The following is an 18,739-nucleotide window of genomic DNA, read 5'->3' on the forward strand; positions in this document are numbered from 1 at the left end:
AGTCCTCAGGTAGGTAGTAAGATAAAGGCAAAGACTAAAAATCACAAGGCTGCTCACAAGCATAATTGTTGATCTCTGTTGCTCCTGGGCATGCTACAATTGAAAGCTTTGCATGCTAAAAACTCAGTAATGACTCAAAAGCCACAAGGTTTTCCTGGAGTAACACACAAGCACCTTTATTAGCCAAGTTTACAACATAAAATGAAAAACAAATTTTAATTTTTTAAGAAACAATCGAGAAATTTCCACTACCACTGCTCCTTTAAAGGCACAGGATTATAGCTTTATATTGTTCAAAGTCAAATCTTGCATTAAATTTGCCATTTTTCACTGGAAAATTTAGCTAAGATAATGTTATCGCATTAGAAGTGAAGAACATGCATGCTCTCTGAAGTAATCTTTTTCCCTCATTCTCTCTTCTTCCATCAGACAGTAGAAAAGCCTGAAAGCACGTACCACCAGGCTCAAGAATAGCTTCTATTATCTGTTATAAGATTCTATTATATTCTGTTATCAGATTTTTGAACGATAGGATGGACTCTGCCTCAATCTACTTTGCTTATGATCTCGCACTTTGTTTACTTTCAGTTGCTTTTACACCATTCTGCATTATGGTTTTACCTTGTTCTTGGTTCCTTGAGGTTGTTATATCCAAGGGTGGTCGTGGGGACAATGGCATGGGTCTCAAACAGACCCCAACAACCAAGTCCAACTCTTGGGCTTCATGTGTGGCTTAGCTACTAAGGCCTGCAGAACCATTTCAACTGACAAAAAGGGGCTATTGGTCCCTTAAAACCAGTCGCTTCAGGCAGATGGGCCTCATCAGCCGTAGTTCACAGCTCATCTAGAAGGAAAACTCTCAAACCTCTGCTGGCTTGTAGCTACTCTCACTCATGGGCAAGGCTTAGGTAGTAAACCTTGAGGGAAAAATTTGAAGCTGGAGTCCTCAAGGCAGTCCCAAGTTGAGTCCAATGCTAACTGGCAACTCCTGTGATGCTACTAGTGCCAAACTGAATTGGTCTCTGCTGTCCCTTTGGGTTCATCAGATGTGTGGAGAGGGGGAGCTTCCTACATGGGCAACAGCTTGCTCTCCATATCCCAAGGTCTCTCACGCTTGCATATCTAGACAGCTAGGACACAATATCCATGGTCGACTGACCGACAGGGACCTCATTCATAGCTCAATGTACTGTGTAATGATTTGATCTGTGGAAACAGTATGCAAGAAAGGTTTTTACTGTCTCTTGGTACATGTGACAATAATAAACCAATACTAAGTTACAGAATAGCTAACAGTGACATAAAATTATGAAAACAGAAAGAAAGAGCAAGTTACCTAAAGTAGAATCCAGAAAGCTCCGATATAGTCAGATAAAAGATGAGATGCCGTCCCTCAAAATTTAAATGGGGATTGACTAACTATTTAGAGGCCTCATACAGAAAATGTCATAATGATATCGAGAAGAGGAATTAAAATCGCAGTCAAGAGGAAGCTGAAGTTCACCCCTGAGAATTGAATGCAGGTTTTCAGCAAAGTGATCGCCTATCTGCATTTGGTTTCTCCAATGAATCGGTGGACTGGACTGTATTTGGAAAATCATCTTAGAGTCTGAATGAGTATGTCACAGTTGTCACAGGCTTCACTAAAACATATGCAGATGAGTGTTTGCCTATGAGAACGTACTATACATACCTGAATCAGGAGCTGTGAATGAACCAGGTGGTTCATAGTCTGCTGAGGGCTAGATCTATGACATTCAAGAATGGCAACCCAGGACAGCACAAGAAAACCAAGGTATAACTTACAGAGGATCATCTCAAGAGCAAAGGAACAATCCTGAACAGAGGTTGGAGACGGAATCGGATGCACATCAATTCTGGCAAAATTTGCAAGCCATTTCTTCCTACAAAGCAAAACCTAACATTGTAAGTGGCAGTGATGCTTCACTCCCAGATGAGCTCAATGCCTTTAGCATTGAAAGTGAGAATAAAATAATAGCTATGAGGATCCCTGCAGCACCCGGTGACCCTGTGATCTGTCTTTCAAGAGGGTGAACATTCGCAAGGCAACAGGAGTACCTGGTAGGGCTCTGAAATTCTGCCAACCAGTTGGCAGGTGTATTTAATGACATCTTCAATCTCTCTTTGCTCCAGTCAGAAGTTCCCACCTGCTTCAAAAAGGGCAACAATCATACCAGTGCCCAAGAGCAGGGTGGGCTGCCTTAACAACCAGCACCCAGTAGCACTCACATCTACAGCGAAGTCTTTTGAGAGGTCATGTCTAAAATTAACTCCTGTTTCAAGAAGGACCTGTAACCACTGCAATTTGTCTATCACCACAATAGGTCTATAGCAGATGTAATGTCATTGGCTCTTCACATGGTTTTGGATCATCTGCAAAATACCAGTACCCATGACAAGATGCTGACTTTCTCTACACTTGACTGCGTAGCTAAGCACAGCTCAAATGCCATCTAAGGATTTGCTGACGACACAAAATTTCAGATGGTGACAGGAGGGCGTACAGAAGTGAGATATATCAGCTGGTTGAGAGGTGTTGCAGCAACAACCTTGAGCTCAACATCAGCAAGACCAAAAGAATTGACTGTGGACTTTAGAAAGAGCAAGACAAGGGAACACAGGGGGATCAGAAGTGAAAAGAGTGAGCAATTTCAAGCTCCTGGATGTCAATTTCTGAGGATCTATCCTGGGCACAACATATCGATGCAGCTACAGCTAGAATGTCTTCCATGACGAGGTTGTCTCCAAGTTCACGGAAGGGGTCAGGAGTTTCATCTAGAAGTGCATCGAGGATGTTGTGCCCCAGAAATCGATCAGGGTCCATCCAAACCAGAAACCCTGGATCAACAGTTCCGTGCAAGCAGCATTTACCACGCGACACAGAACTTATGTTGCCGGTGAACAACAGGAACTCAAGAAATGTAGCTACGATCTGCATAAAGTCATCAAGGCAGTGAAACAACAATACATGGACAAGATTCACACTCAACTCTCCACCAACAACACATGCAGCTTATGGCAAGGTCTGCACACCATCGCAGATTTCAAAACTGCTTCTATCCCAGATGAGCTAATTGTTTTTATATATACAAAAATGCTTGATTCAATGTTGCCAATACTGCCCCTGATGCAACTGGCAGATTGGTCATCTCGGAGGCTGAAGTACACAGGTGTTTCCAACGAGTGGATGTCGCAAAGCTGCAGGACCAGACAGCATCCCAGGGCGGGTACTCAGTGTCCGCAGCACAACTGGCAGGTGTGTTTACAGACATTTTTAAACTCTCTCTCTCTCCCCCCCCCCCCCCCAGTGTAGAGCGCCCTCCTGCTTCAAATTATCCACCATTGTCCCTGTACCAAAAAAGACCAAGGTAACATGCCTGAATGACTGGCATCCTGTCACACTCACCTCAATAATAAGCAAATGCTTTGAGAAGCTGGTCAAGGACTACGTCTGCAGCATGCTACCACCCAAACTGGACCCCCTACAATTCGCCTACCAACACAACCAATCGACAGGTGATGCAATAGCCACAGCTCTACACACCGTCCTTACACATCTGGAGGAGAGAGATGCTTATGTGAGAATGCTGTTCTGGGACTACAGTTCAGCATTCAACATCATAATTCCCCTCCAGGTTCGTCAAGAAGACCTCAGCCTTCACCCTGCCTTGTGCAACTGGATCCTGGACTTCCTGTCAGATTGCCAGCCGGTGGTAAGAGTGGGCTCCCTCACCTCTGTCCCCCTGATCCTCATCACAGGTGCCCCTCCGGGCTGTGTCCGGAGCACCCTCCTTTACTCTGCATACCCATGACTGTGCCGCCACCCACAGCTCCAATCTGCTAATTAATTTTGCTGACGACACTACACTGATTGGCCTAATCTCAAATAATAATCAGGCAGCCTACAGAGAAGAAGTCATCACCCTGACACAGTGGTGTCAAGAAAACAACCTCTCCCTCAATGTCACAAAAACAAAGGAGCTGGTTGTGGACTACAGGAGGAATGGAGACAGGCTAATCCCTATTGATATTAATGGATCTGGGGTTGAGAGGATGAACAGCTTTAAATTCCTCGGCATAAACATCGTCGAGGATCTCACATGATCTGCACATACCAGCTGTGTGGTGAAAAAAGCACAACAGTGCCTCTTTCACCTCAGACGGTTGAGGAAGTTGGTATGGGCCCCCAAATCCTAAGAACTTTCTAGGGGCACAATTAAGAGCATCCTGACTGGCTGCATCACTTCTTGGTATGGGAACTGTACTTCCCTCAATCGTGGAATCTGCAGAGAGCCCAGTGCATCTGTAGTTGTGAACTTCCCACTATTCAGGACGCTTATAAAGGCAGGTGTGAAAGAAAGGGCCCAAAGGATCATTGGGGACCCATACCTCCCTGAATCACAGGAAAATGCAGAGAGTGGTGCAGACAGCCCAGCACATCTGTAGATGTGAACTTCCCATGATTCAGGACATTTACAAAGACAGGTGTGTAAAAAGGGCCTGAAGGATCACCCCAACCACAAACTGTTCCAGCTGCTACCATCCGGTGAACGGTAGTACAGCATAAAAGCCAGGACCAACAGGCTTCCTCCACCAGGCCATCAGACTGATTAATTCATGCTGACACAACTGTATTTCTATGTTATATTGACTGTCCTGTTGTACATACTGGTTATTATATAAAGTGCACATTCAGACAGAGACATAACGTAAAAATTTTTACTCATGTACATGAAGGATGTAAGTAATGGTCAATTCAATTCAATACAAAGAAGGCACGACAGCAGCTATATTCCATTAGGAGTTTGAGGAGATATGGTATATCACCAAAGATGCTCGCAAATTTCTACAGATGTACTGTGTAGAGAGCATTCTACGCGGCTGCATCACCGTCTGGTTTTACTGCACAAGATCAAAATAAGCTGCAAAGTTGCAAACTTATTCAGCTCCAGCACAGGCACTGGCCTCCGTAGTATCCAGGACATCTTCAAGGACCGATGCCTCAAAAAGGTAGCATCCATCATTAAGGACCCCCAATACCCAGGGCATGCCCTGTCTCATTGCTACCATTACCAAGGAGGTACAGGAGCCTGAAGGTGCACACTCAACAATTCCGGAACAGCTTCTTCCCCTTTGCCATCTGATTTCTGAAGAGACATTGAACCCATGAACACAACCTCATGCTTTTTTTTAAAATTTGTTTTTTTTGCACGACTTCTTTTAACTTAACTATTTAATATATATTTACTGTAATTCAGTTTTTTTTTCCTCTATTATGTACTGCATTATAGTGCTGCCGCGAGGACAAGTTTCACAACATATTACACCTGATTCAGATTCTGAGGAGGCAGCCACATCTATATACTACTAAAACTCTCATGCTCTGACTGTCGGCTTGTGATCTCCAACTAGCGCAAACAGTGCATTACAGCGGCACTCTTTTTTGGCTAAATCGAATTAAAATGTGCTAACTTGCAGAATGCAGGCAAAGTTCAGGGTTATATATTCGTATAAAATTGCTCATTCGCCAAAATAAACAGGCTCCATTTTAACCCGAGACCCGATCGGCCATCATGGAAATCGGGACGTGTCAGCCCGACGCATGCGCACGGCCAGTCTCAGCAGTGACACCTACCGGAGCAAAAGGGCAGGGCAGCTCTATTTCGAGGGCTCACATTCTGCTAATCACCATCAGCATGTGCAGGATTGGGACAGATCTAACTGCCACCCATCAATAAAAGATAATTAAATCTTATTGTAATGACGTACTTTGAAACACCCATAAAACCCTTTGCTGCAGTCAAAGGACAGCGGTGACTATATCACGTCCATCTAGGAGAGCGCCAACCACATCATCAAGATGAATCAGCATCCTTTGGGGTTACTGCTTCGTATCTTCTATCTAGCATTAGGGTAAAAAAAAAGTGGTCAGCCTAATTATGCCGCATGGAAAGGGAAGGGGGACATTATGGTCAAGAGATGATGCCAAACGTCGTCGGGAAACGGCAAGGAGAGAGAAAGAACAAGAATTAGATGAGGCCAGGGCTGCATGACTCCAGGATCAAAGAGTCAGGACAAGAAAAGGTGAGAGAAGAAGACACAGAGGAGGAGAGGCATGCACGTCTCCAGGATCAGAGACAAACAACAAACAGCACAAGAGCTGAAGAGACGAGGGATGAAAAGGCTGCATGTCTCCAGAATGACAACAAGAGACACAAGGGTGGCAGATAAACCAGAAATAATGCCATCAAAAGTGTCTTTCGTTAAATGCTGAGCAGCTATATTTGCTTTGCTACGCGTCATTCTTCTTTAATGAACTGAGGTTTTCTACTTCAGCTTCCAAAGCAAAGCGATACCAATAGCATTCAGGAAAATTTAATGTTCATTCTGGTCACATCAGACTGCACTACCCTTCTCTCAAAGGGTGCCCAAACGGGTCACCCCGTTGTCTAGTTGAACACTGAATGCAGCTGACTAGATTGGAAGTTAACAACCATATTATCCATTTGGCTCTACAGCTCTTCAAAATACTGAATGGAATTGTATACACACAGAACAGATAGAGCCTCAGCATTCTATTGGCACCTAGAATACTGGCAATTTTCCCCCAGGTCAGGAATGCAGATCGATCATTGGGGTCCCCTCATTAGCAGTATAAAAGTCCCATATTAGCCAAGATGAAGGGTCTCAACTCAATGTTAACCAGACATTTCTTTTTGTAAACGCAGCCCAACCTGCTGAGTCCCTTCTAACACAATAAGATGGGAAAAGACGCCCCACAGCAGATTACTCATGTGTGTAATGCAATAATGATATAGCAATTCCATACATTTTGCAATCACAGAACACTCCCCAGCTCAGAAGAAATTTCAGAAAAAAATGTTGAAAGCATATTCCTCTACTTCACAAATGTCATTGCAAACCATCCCCAGTCAAGTGTCATCATACAAAATTACACTTTTCATGCAAACATCCAATTAAGTAGCAGTAGGCCACTTGGCTGCAAGATTTTCTCTGCCATTTAACAAGATTATTAACAAGGGAAAATCTGCAGATGCTCAAAATCAAAGTAATACTGCTTTTCGAACGTTCGCTTTACGAAACCTCACTGTTACAAAAGACCTACATTAGTACCGTTTTCGCTTTCAGAAGGTGTTTTCACTGTTATGAAAAAAAAATCCAGCGCGCAATAAAAGGCAGTGCGTGCCCCGAGCAGCCGCTCTCCCCCGGATTCGGAACTGCTTTGCTTTAACACATGCCTGTGAGCAGCCGTTTGCAAGATGAGTTCTATGGTGTCGGAAAAGCCTGAAAGAGCTCGTAAGGGTGTTACACTTAGTGTAAAACTAGACATAATTAAGCGTTTTGATCGTGGTAAACGAAGTAAGGACAACGTGAGTTTGGCTTGTGGAAGCTGATGAACATGATATTGAAGAGGCTTTGGCATCCCATCACCAAGAACTGACAGATGAAGAGCTGATGCAATTGGAAGAAAACAATCGAAACCAAATGAGTAATGATAAAGTACAACTTTAATTTTGAAAGGGTATATCGGTTTAGGAGATATTTGCAGGATGGTTTGAGTCCTTATTAAAGAACTGTGTGATAGAAAAATGTGTGAGGCTCAGCAGTCAAGCAAGCCTTCCACATCAGCCACAGCAGACGACGATCCTCAACCTTCGACATCAAGGCGGGCAGTCATAGGTGAAGATGAGCTGCCTGCTCTAATGGAAACAGACGACGAGATGACATCCCAGTGTCCCACCACCCCAACCCCCAGGCCACGGACAGATACCGATTCGTGGAGAATGCAACGGTAACCAGGAGGCACACAGCACATCTTTAAGAAAAAAGCCGAAATAAACATGCTAATTAATTAGGTGCCGCTGACACATAATTATCTGCCCAGATCAGAGACGACGTAATCGGAAATCGGCACTGATCTGGGCCGACAATTACATGTCGGGCGGCACCTAATTAATTAGCTTGTTTATTTCGGCTTTTTTTTCTTAAAGATATACTGTGTACCTCCCGGCTACTGCTGCATTTCTGCATGCTTCGCGGCAATGTATCGCTCAGCGGCCTGGAGGGTGGGGGTCACTGCACCACCCAGCCTGCGACGACTCAGTCTAACACACCATCATTAGTGTGCTCGGCAAGCTATCTTCCCGATTCCGGTAAGCAATACTACACTGTACATACATTATTTCTACTTTATATAGGCTGTGTATTTTTAAGTGTTATTTGGTATGATTTGGCAGCTTCATAGCTTAAAGGTTACTGGAGAGAGTGTTCTTGCCAAAAGTGCTTGCGTGAGATTTTCTGCTGATGGCACTTGCGTAAGATTTTCGCTACGGAGAACAGTTCAGTAATGATTGTGGAAAAGTATTTCTACTTTATATAGGTTGTGTACTTATCATATCATTCCTGCTTTTACTATATGTTACTGTTATTTTAGGTTTTGTGTGTTATTTGGCATGATTTGGTAGGTTATTTTTGGGTCTGCGAACGCTCACAAAATTTTCCCATATAAATAAATGGTAATTGCTTCTTCGCTTCATGACATTTAGGCTTACGAACCGTTTCATAGGAACGCTCTACCTTCGGATGGCAGGGGAAACCTGTACACACAAAATGCTGGAGGAACTCAGCAGGTCACGTAGCATTTATGAAAAAGAATAAGTAGTCAACGTTTTGGGCCGAGACCCTTCATCAGGACTGGGGGAAAAAAACAAAGTCAAAACAAAAAGGTAGGGGGAGTAGTAAATATATGTAGCTATGGCAGCGGGTTGAGTGAACACATGATCGAAGAGTCAGAGGGCAACAGAAATCACAGAGGGGGGAGTAGTGAGAGGGTTTCACTGAATTCCTGAAGGGAAAATTTGAACTTCTTCAGGGTAGGCATCCCTGGAAGAGACTTTGCAGTGTAGTAGTTGAATTATTGAACTGATTGCAACCTCAACTTCACACTCCAATCAGCTTCTGCATTTCAAAGGTCTGCAATAAAGCCACAAACAAACTAGCAGGTTGCAGTTTCAAGAATAAATGAAAGACACTTAGTAATGCAGAAAACATAATAACCAAGAAGGTATGTGATTGTTTCCTCTCCCCACTCCCACACCCCAGAAGTTCTTTCATCAACTTTCTCTGGAAAAGGACTGCTGAACTCTTGATTGAAAAATAAAACTTTTCACAACAGATTTCAAAATTAAAAACAGAAAAAAAATCTCATTTCAACTTGCAGCACATAAGATCAAACATTTATAGATACTTCCAGACAATTATCCTACTACCTTTTGCTCACACATTATCCAATTGTCAATACAATCTATTGCACTTAGTCAAAAATTACTTGGTACTTTACAAACCACAATTGCACAAAATATACAAAACCAATATTATGCAGTCACTCAGTTAAATTCTGTCTTTTGTATTAGATTATCAACTTCTGCTGGCTTTTCAGGGTTTGTATGCACGATTCCACCTATTTTTCTGTGAAAACTGCAGCCAATAACCATGATAATTTATTCTCTCCCTCCCCCCACAGGAACAAAGTGCTCTAGGTGAGGGGCTTCTAGCACTGGAGAAGAACAGTGTTAAAGCATTTTTAGTAAGGGGCAAAAAAAAAATCAGAAGGCAAACTACCTCTGGCTTCTTTTGAACAAACTTCCATCCCATTCCATTTCCCAGGCTCTTTGCATGACCTGGTTAGAGCTTCTTTTGTGCACTTGGATATTTCTGTCCATTTTCCACACCACCTGCAAATCCTCAGTCATAGGAAGAGTTCATCTTAAACCAAAGTAAACGGTTTTCTTAAAAATCTGTGGATGGAAAATTATGCCTTACAGATGCATTATTTCCCCCACAAAGTGTATGCCAAGAGTGGAATTTTGCCACAAATCATGGTGACAAAGAATATTTATAGTTTTACAATTATTACATGTAGATTTACAATGTTAAATCCTGTCACAAACAATTTAATATGGGCAGAGAGGAAAAGTAGAAATGAGAATGGTCTTGTACTATCAAAAAGTGAATGATCTTAAACAAACGGGCAGTAAAATGTCGCGGGACATTTGGCTTTTCATTTTAAAAAATTGATAATTTTTTTGATCCAGGAAAAATTAGGGCAATACATTTTCGACATAGTAACTGTCAACTTGATAGATGTATATGCCTCTTTACACAACAATTTGTCCTCCACTTATTTGACAAGAAATAATCAATATTACACAATCTTAACCATCATTTGCAGTGGTGGGGGGGGGGGGAGCCTGAAGGAAAAATTAACGTTTACTTGATACTTGTGAAAATTAAAATATTTCTATACAAATGAAAAGAACTTGTACGTTACATTTTGCTCACCACGGCTGTTGCAAATATCTAGTTGTAGTACACTTTGAAACTGTAAATAGAATTATCTCCTTTCTCCTACTTCTGACCTCCCTCCACTCTTTGCTCCAAAACCCCGGCACACAATAGTAGGAAGTAAATAATTTCAGTTAAATAACACAAGCAGTGAAATGGATCTCCCCATTAGCATGTTGATCTCAACATAATCAGATGATCTGGATGACAGAACTGGTTTGAGACAGAAACTGTGGCATTCACTTTTTAAAAAAATAACAGACACTTTCAAACTTGGTTTCTCAGTTATACAATATCACAGCTCCAGAGAAATCAAAATACCAGTCATGCACTGGATTCGGTGCATGACTGGAGCACATCATAAACTAAATTATTTGTTTGCTATATGTATTACTGTGACTGGAATTCAAGTTATTTAGCGTATTCCCCATTGTTACTTCTTCCTTTTGTACAACTTCAATCATCTGCTGTCCATTCTGACAAATGAACAATTTAATTTTTATCCATTCTCCATAATTGTTGTTGTTCGTCCTTCGTAGTCGAAGATGACCATGGCTTCAAAGTCAAATGGGAGATTGGTGGCTGTGGGTCCGGAGGTGACTGATGAGGCCAATCCGGGCCCTGAAGGCTTGCCCACATGTGGGACACAAGTGGGTGGGTGCTGTCGTGGCAGGGGATGCTGCTCGGGCCTTGCGCACAGCACGCTTTCGTTGCGCCTCGATGATGCGCCTGACTTCAGCTGCACGGGCTCCTGTGGTGATCTTGCTGTGCCAAGCTGGACGGTCGAGGGCAAGCGTCTCCCACGTGTTGATGTCAACACCCAGGCCTTTGAGGGATGCTTTCAGGCAGTCTTTGTAACGTTTCTTCTGCTCCCCGACTGAGCGCTTGCCCTGACACAGTTCTCCGTACAGCAGCTGCTTAGGCAATCGGCTGTCTGGCATTCTGACCACATGTCCAGCCCACCTGGCTTGGGCTTTCAGCAGGAGGGTGTAGATGCTGCAGAGCCCAGCTCATTCCAGGATTTCCGTGTCAGGGACTTTGTCCTGCCACCTGATGTGGAGGAGTCTGCGGAGACAGCTCAGGTGAAAATGGTTGAGCTGTTTGGCGTGTCTGCTGTAGACAGTCCAGGTCTTGCTGGCGTAAAGGAGGGTGGTAAGGACCACTGCACAGTAGACCTTCAGCTTGGTGGTAAGGCCGAGTCCTCTCTGCTCCCAGACGTTCTCACGGAGTCTCCCAAAGGCGGCGCTGGCTTTGGCAATCCTGTTGTTGACCTCAGCGTCTATGTTCACTGGCGAGAGAGTATGCTGCCCAGGTAGGTGAAGTTGTCGGCTGCCTGGAGGTTCTGGCCCTTCACCATGATGCGCGGCTCCTGGTATGGCTTTCCTGGGGCAGGCTGGTACATAACTTTGATCTTTTTGGTGCTGATAGTGAGACCGAAGTTGTCGCAGGCTTGTGAGAAGTAGCCCATTTCACGCTGCATCTCCTGCTCTGTGCTGGCGTTGAGTGCTATTCAAAACATTGTTTAGTTACAAATCACATACCAAAAACATCAACTGTCACTTGATATTATAAAACAGTGGATTCTGGTTAATTGGGACACATCAGGACCAGTACATTTTGGTCCAATGAAATGGCTACCCTAATTAGTTGAAATTTCATGGAACTAGTTAAATAAGTATAAAAAAAGACAAACTACCGTTTAACTGAGTAACAAATATTGTATTTAAAATACAGAACAAATTGGAACACTGCCAAATCTATGTTCTATAAAACTGTATTAGATCCCAATAATTATTGGCAGAGGAATTCATCCAGTGTACGCTGCCATTCTTTTAATTGATTGTAAATTAACAAAATTAGTGCTGACACCTAGTGAACATAATGGCTACAATGCTTTCAACGATTGCATCCTCCAAATCTTCAATTTTATTGTAATAGTCAGATGATTGTCGATACTCTCCAAATTTGTCATAGTTCCTAACTTGAAGTAGTGAAATAGGTTCATTTTCACTCCTGGCTATTTCTGACATCTCTAAGCCTGAATGCTTGAAACCACAGTGAGCAAAACAGTTCTGAATTGTCTTAATGCTCATTTCTCACCAACCATCAGTGATAAACTAACTGCTTTTTCAACACAAGCACACACAACTGACACTATTTAAAAACTATTCAATCTAAGCTTGGTGTAGTGTCTAATGACTTTAAAAAAAAGATGAAGCATAAAAATAAACTAGCAATATAAAAACAAACAAACCTACTACAGGTATACAACAGTGGCTAAAGGATGCGACACAGAAATTAACATAGAGATATGGCAGAAATCCTAAATAATTATCTTAGATCAGTCTTTATTGTAGAAGGCACCAAACACATCCAAATAAAAATAGATAAACAAAGGGAGGAAATTAAAACAATTTATTACTAAAAAAGATACCAAGCAAATGAATAGGGTTAAAAGGCTGATAGGTCCCAAGCCTACAGCCAAGGATCCTAAAGGAAGTAGCAGAAAAGACTTGGTGGTATTCTAAAAACAATTTTCTGCTACATCCACAAAGATTGTAAAACCACAAATTTAATACCACTATTCAAGAAAGGAGGGAGAAAACAAAAAAACTACAGGCCAGTTTGCCTAATTATGTTACAAAACACAGGAATCCATTGAGTTAGCACAGGACATTTAGAAAGCCATAAGAGTCAAGGCCTCCAAGAGGACCACAACCTTGTCGTGGTTTGAAGGCTTGCATGCCTCAATGACTTGGAGAACCACGTCAGGGCTTTATGCTTTGGCTCTTGGAAGGATTGCTCATGCCCAAAGATTATGGCCAGTCTATGAGTAGTTCACCGATCCTCCAGGTTCAGGGGTCCATCTCAGGGCTAGCAACCCTGACTGGTCAAACAAAACTGTTAAGTAAGCAGCAATGAAGAACCCTTCTACATCTTTGTGGGACAATTCCTAAGTCCCCATCCAGGACTTACCTGACTGACAGTAAACCACAAGGAAGCTACTGACATGAAGGAAGCTGTGGACACTGCCAGAGATGGAGGACCTTCATTGCTGCCCTATATGTCACCGGCATAACAGGTAAAAGAAGAACAAGAGTCAAGGAACATCAACAGGGTTTTTTTGAAAGAGAAATCATGCATGACAAACTTGCTGAAATTTTTTGGGGATGTGACAAATAGGATGAATAGAGGACACAGTGGATATACCTTTGGATTTTCAGAAAGCATTTGATAAGGTGTTGCAATCAGTTATTGAACAAGTTAGGAGCACGTGGAGTTGGGGATAATATATTGGCAAAGCCAAGGGAAACAGTCAGAATAAATGGGTCATTTTCAGACTGGAAATCAATAACTAGCAAGTTACAACAGGAATTAATGCTGGGGCTTCAACTATTTAACAATCTATTTTAATGACTTGGATGAAGGAACCAAGTCACCGATAAGCCAAATTCACTGATACAAATTAGGACGCTTTGCAAACTGCAAGGATCCAAATTGCCCACAACGGGATAGATAAAGTAACTGGGAAGAAATTGGCAGATGGAGAAAGTGTAAGGTTACTCCCTTTGGAAGGAAAAATAAAAGCAAATTACTGTATTTAAATAAAGTTAAACTACAAAACTATGGTATAAAAGGGATCTGGGCTTTTTTTTTAAGTATGAAACATAAATGAGCAAACAGGTACAGGAAGTAACACGCCGGAGGAACTCGGCGGATCAGGCAGTACCTATGGAAATGAATAAACAGTCAATGTTTTGGGTCTAGACCCTTCTTCAGGACTGGAAACGAAGGGAGAAGATGCCAGAATAAGAAGGTGGGTGGAGTGGAAGGAGGATCAGCTAGAGGGGATAACTGAAGCCACGAAGGTGGGAAAGATGAAGGGCTGGAGAGGAAAGAATCTGATAGAAGAGGAGAGTGGGCCATAAAAGAAAGGGAAGTAAGAAGGGACCCAGTGAGAGGTGATACGCAGATGAGAAGAAGTAAGAGGCCAGAGTGGGGAATAGAAAAGGGGAGGGGAAGGGAAATTTTTTAACCAAAGTTCCACTTTCGGCGGATGGAGCAGAATACTCGACGAAGTGGTCCCCATTTCACAACAAGTCTCCCCAACATAGAGGAGGCCACATTGAGAGCACTAGACACAATAGACGACCCTAGCAGATTCACAGGTGAAGTATTGCCTCACTTGGAAGGACAGTTTGAGGCCCTGAATGGAGGTGAATGAGCCAGCGTAGCACTTTAGCTGCTTGCAGGGATAAGTGCCAGGAGGGACAAATGGAAAAGTGAATTGCAGAGGAAGAGATCCCTGCAGAAAGCAGACAGGAGGGGGGAGGGGGGAGGGGGGAGGGGGGAGGGAGGAAGAGAGAAAAGAGGTAAAAGCACAGATGGTCAGCAAATGAAGAAGATGCGGGCGAAGGCAGCATCAATGGTACAGGAAGTAATTGTGAAGAGTGGCCTTTTATTACAAGATGCAGTATGCGAATAGGGAGGTTTTGATGCAACTTTGACAAACAGGGCACTGGTGACACTGCACCTGGAGTACTATGCAGAATTTTGCTCTCCATATTGAAAAATGGATTTCATGTTTTTGAAGCAAGTTGCTCTCTGGAATGAAGAGGCTGACCTATAAAAAACAGCTGAAGGTTGAGCTTGCACACATTGGAGTGCATAAGAACAAGAAATAATCTATGGAAACATGCAAGGTGATTGACAGAGGCTTCACTTAATAACCATATCTAAAAATAGGGGGTATAGTCTTACAAGTTTGTCCATTTCAAACAGAGAAGAAAAATACTTTCAAGAGGATCATAGACACTCAATCAGATACAGTTCAAAGACAAAACTTCTTTTCTATCCCAGCAAATGGGAGTAACACCAATCCTCTATTGCCAATAATACCAATTACCCCTGGCCATTATAAGTTAATTCAGTCCAGGCCAGTAATCGAATGTAGTAGTTGCCTGAAACAGTGAGTCCAATACTACACAAGAAAGTAAGTTAACTGACATATAACAAACACCTTTAATGCAGAAAATCGGCATGAGTCACATTATAAAATACATATTGGAGTGGAAGGATTTGGGAAGGAACAAAAATATTCAACGCTTATTAAATCAAGGCAGAGATCAACATGACAAAAATGTCGGTGACATGTTTTGAAGTTGCAATGCATTGACTATCAGGTGCAGTCATGGCAATGAATTGCTACATCAACAAATGACCATGATAGAAAACAACAGCTCACAACATCAACAGAGCAGATGTTACACTTGTTATTTTAAATTCCAGCTTTCAAAATTACCTCATACTGTAGGCTCCTGCCCCCAACTCCTGGCCGATTCCAGACAAACTGGCGTCGAAATCTTGCACCAGGCCGGATTCGATAACCTCATCCGGCATTGGCATCTTCAGCGCCCAGGCCATCTCCGCCGATCAATAAAGGAAAACAGCCCGTAAATCCGAGTGATAAATATGGTCACAGGCTTCCCTCAGCGCGATCAACTGACTCCTACGAGGAGCTGGGAGAAAACAAACTGCCTTACAGTAAATAAAGCACGGGGAAATAATATACATGTATATATAGAAGAACCATCCACAAGAGGTGGTGCACGCGGAAACCGTCCCGTTAAGGCCAGGTCCCACACTCGAATACCTCCACAGCCCCAGTCGCGCTCGATCCTAACCATCAAAGATGGCGCCGCTGGGACCTTATAGAGAGACTCTGTGACCTGATTGATGCCTACTCGCTGCCAATTAATTCCTATTGCCCAATCAAGCCCTAGCGTCTTTGTTTTTGTCTGACGTCATTCTAGAATCTACCTATCAGCGCAAACCTGAAGGCTAAACGTTAACGTTATCGAGGTATCGTGACGCTTCGGAACGGAGCGGGGTTGTGTTGTGTTAAATCAGTAATTTCGTTCAATTTTTGAGTACTCAGACCAAGTAAAAGCTGTCAAACTCTTCGTGTTGCCCCTCTCCATTACTTTGAACCAGTTTCCCACTGCCTTTGCCTTTGTTGGCATTTCCCCCCAAATGACTTTTCCTCATCTGTGAGCCTACATGTAGGTGGGCTCAAAAATTGCAACCTCCATCCACTCTCACCTCTACGTTCCCCAGACGCTGGTGATATTACATCGGTGTGACCAGTTTGCAGAGGGACGCCTGCAACAACGAGCTATGTGGTACATTTGCTGACGAACTAGCATGGTAACATGCCGAAAATGATTGATGAAGAATCTTGGCCGCCGAGTCAAAAATATTTGTTTCGGAATCGAAGCGGAAGTAAAAACAAATGAACGAAAAGCACTGAAAGATAAACAGAAATCATCTCAAAAATATTAACCTTTTATTATATCAGCAATAGTTACTTGTAAATATGAAACTATCTGCTGGAGTGCAGCCTTGAGGATTTAAAAATAGATATCTGTTTTGGCGGATATAAATCCCTTTCCGTATTCCTTGAATAAAAGCAAATTTACCCTGTGGCTGTTTGTGGATCTTTTGTGCAGAAAATTGACTACAGATTTTTCCCATAGAACAACAGCGACTATAAAGAACACAAGAAAATTGGAGCGAGAGTAAGCCACTCGGCCCTTCAGAATGACCATAGTTGATCTATGTTGGGCTCATCCTCTTTTGTTTAATTCCACATCACTCTCAATTCTCTCATCTTTAATCCATCTCCACCTTAAATGATCTAATACTCTTGCCTCCGCAACCCCCAGAGAGAAAATATTTCTACTCACCTCAGTAAACACCAGGAATTCTGCAGATGCTGGAAATTCAAGCAACACACATCAAAGTTGCTGGTGAATGCAGCAGGCCAGGCAGAATCTCGAGGAAGAGGTACAGTCGACGTTTCGGCCGAGACCCTTCGTCAGGACTAACTGAAGGAAGAGCTAGTAAGAGATTTGAAAGTGGGAGGGGGAGGGGGAAATCCAAAATGATAGGAGAAGACAGGAGGGGGAGGGATGGAGCCAAGAGCTGGACAGGGGATTGGCAAAAGGGATATGAGAGGATCATGGGACAGGAGGCCCAGGGAGAAGGAAAAGGGGGAGGGGGGAAAAAAAACAGAGGATGGGCAAGGGGTATAGTCAGAGGGAGAAAAAGGAGAGAGAGAGAAAGAATGTGTGTATATAAATAAGTAACGGATGGGGTACGAGGGGGAGGTGGGGCATTAGTGGAAGTTAGAGAAGTCAATGTTCATGCCATCAGGTTGGAGGCTACCCAGACAGAATATAAGATGTTGTTCCTCCAACCTGAGTGTGGCTTCATCTTTACAGTAGGGGAGGCCGTGGATAGACATATCAGAATGGGAATGGGATGTGGAATCAAAATGTGTGGCCACTGGGAGATCCTGCTTTCTCTGGCGGACGGAGCGTAGGTGTTCAGCAAAACGATCTCCCAGTCTGCGTCAGGTTTCGCCAAGATATAGAAGGCCACATTAGGAGCACCGGACGCAGTATATCACCCCAGCCGACTCACAGGTGAAGTGTTGCCTCACCTGGAAGGACTGTCTGGGGCCCTGAATGGTGGTAAGGGAGGAAGTGTAAGGGCATGTGTAGCACTTGTTCCGCCTACAAGGATAAGTGCCAGGAGGGAGATCAGTGGGGAGGGATGGGGGGGAATGAATGGACAAGGGGGTCGCGTAGGGAGCGATCCCTGCGGAAAGCAGAGTGGGGGGAGGGAAAGATGTGCTTAGTGGTGGGATCCCGTTGGAGGTGGCAGAAGTTACGGAGAATAATATGTTGGACCAGGAGGCTGGTGGGGTGGTAGGTTAGGACAAGGGGAACCCTATTCCTAGTGGGGTGGCAGGAGGATGGAGTGAGAGCAGATGTGCGTGAAATGGGGAAGATGTGTTTGAGAGCAGAGTTGATGGTGGAGGAAGGGAAGCCCCTTTCTTTAAAAAAGGAGGACATCTCCCTCATCCTGGAATGAAACGCCTCATCCTGAGAGCAGATGCGGCGGAGATGGAGGAATTGCGAGAAGGGGATGGCATTTTTGCAAGAGACAGGGTGAGAAGAGGAATAGTCCAGATGGCTGTGAGAGTCAGTAGGCTTATAGTAGACGTCAGTAGATAAGCTGTCTCCAGAGATAGAGACAGAAAGATCTAGAAAGGGGAGGGAGGTGTCGGAAATGGACCAGGTAAACTTGAGGGCAGGGTGAAAGTTGGAGGCAAAGTTAATGAAGTCAACGAGCTCAGCATGCGTGCAGGAAGCAGCGCCAATGCAGTCGTCGATGCAACGCCAATAGCCCCAGCCTCGAGGATGCCGCAGCCAAGCGCCAAGAGCCCCAGCCTCGAGGATGCCGCGGCCAAGCGCCAAGAGCCCCAGCCTCGAGGATGCCGCGGCCA

The 18,739-nt window shown here is 43.7% G+C and overlaps 1 protein-coding gene across 3 annotated transcripts in view; it reads right to left on the minus strand.

Annotated features, from left to right (window-relative positions):
* The window catches only part of tfcp2 (transcription factor CP2), a 142,998-nt gene extending 125,742 nt beyond the window's left edge, over positions 1–17,256 (minus strand). For 2 of the 3 annotated variants that reach the window (XM_063037668.1, XM_063037666.1), the window contains exon 1: positions 15,689–16,057. In XM_063037668.1, the coding sequence (XP_062893738.1) occupies positions 15,689–15,810 (122 nt within the window). In that variant the 5' untranslated portion in view covers positions 15,811–16,057. Of the gene's footprint in view, positions 1–15,688; positions 16,058–16,488; positions 16,693–17,132 lie in introns of those variants that run through there. The other variant, XM_063037667.1, reaches the window with a different exon arrangement.
* Positions 17,257–18,739: the final 1,483 nt, after the last annotated feature.

This window comes from Mobula hypostoma, chromosome X1, assembly GCF_963921235.1.
Source record: "Mobula hypostoma chromosome X1, sMobHyp1.1, whole genome shotgun sequence".
Classification (NCBI taxonomy): domain Eukaryota; kingdom Metazoa; phylum Chordata; class Chondrichthyes; order Myliobatiformes; family Myliobatidae; genus Mobula; species Mobula hypostoma.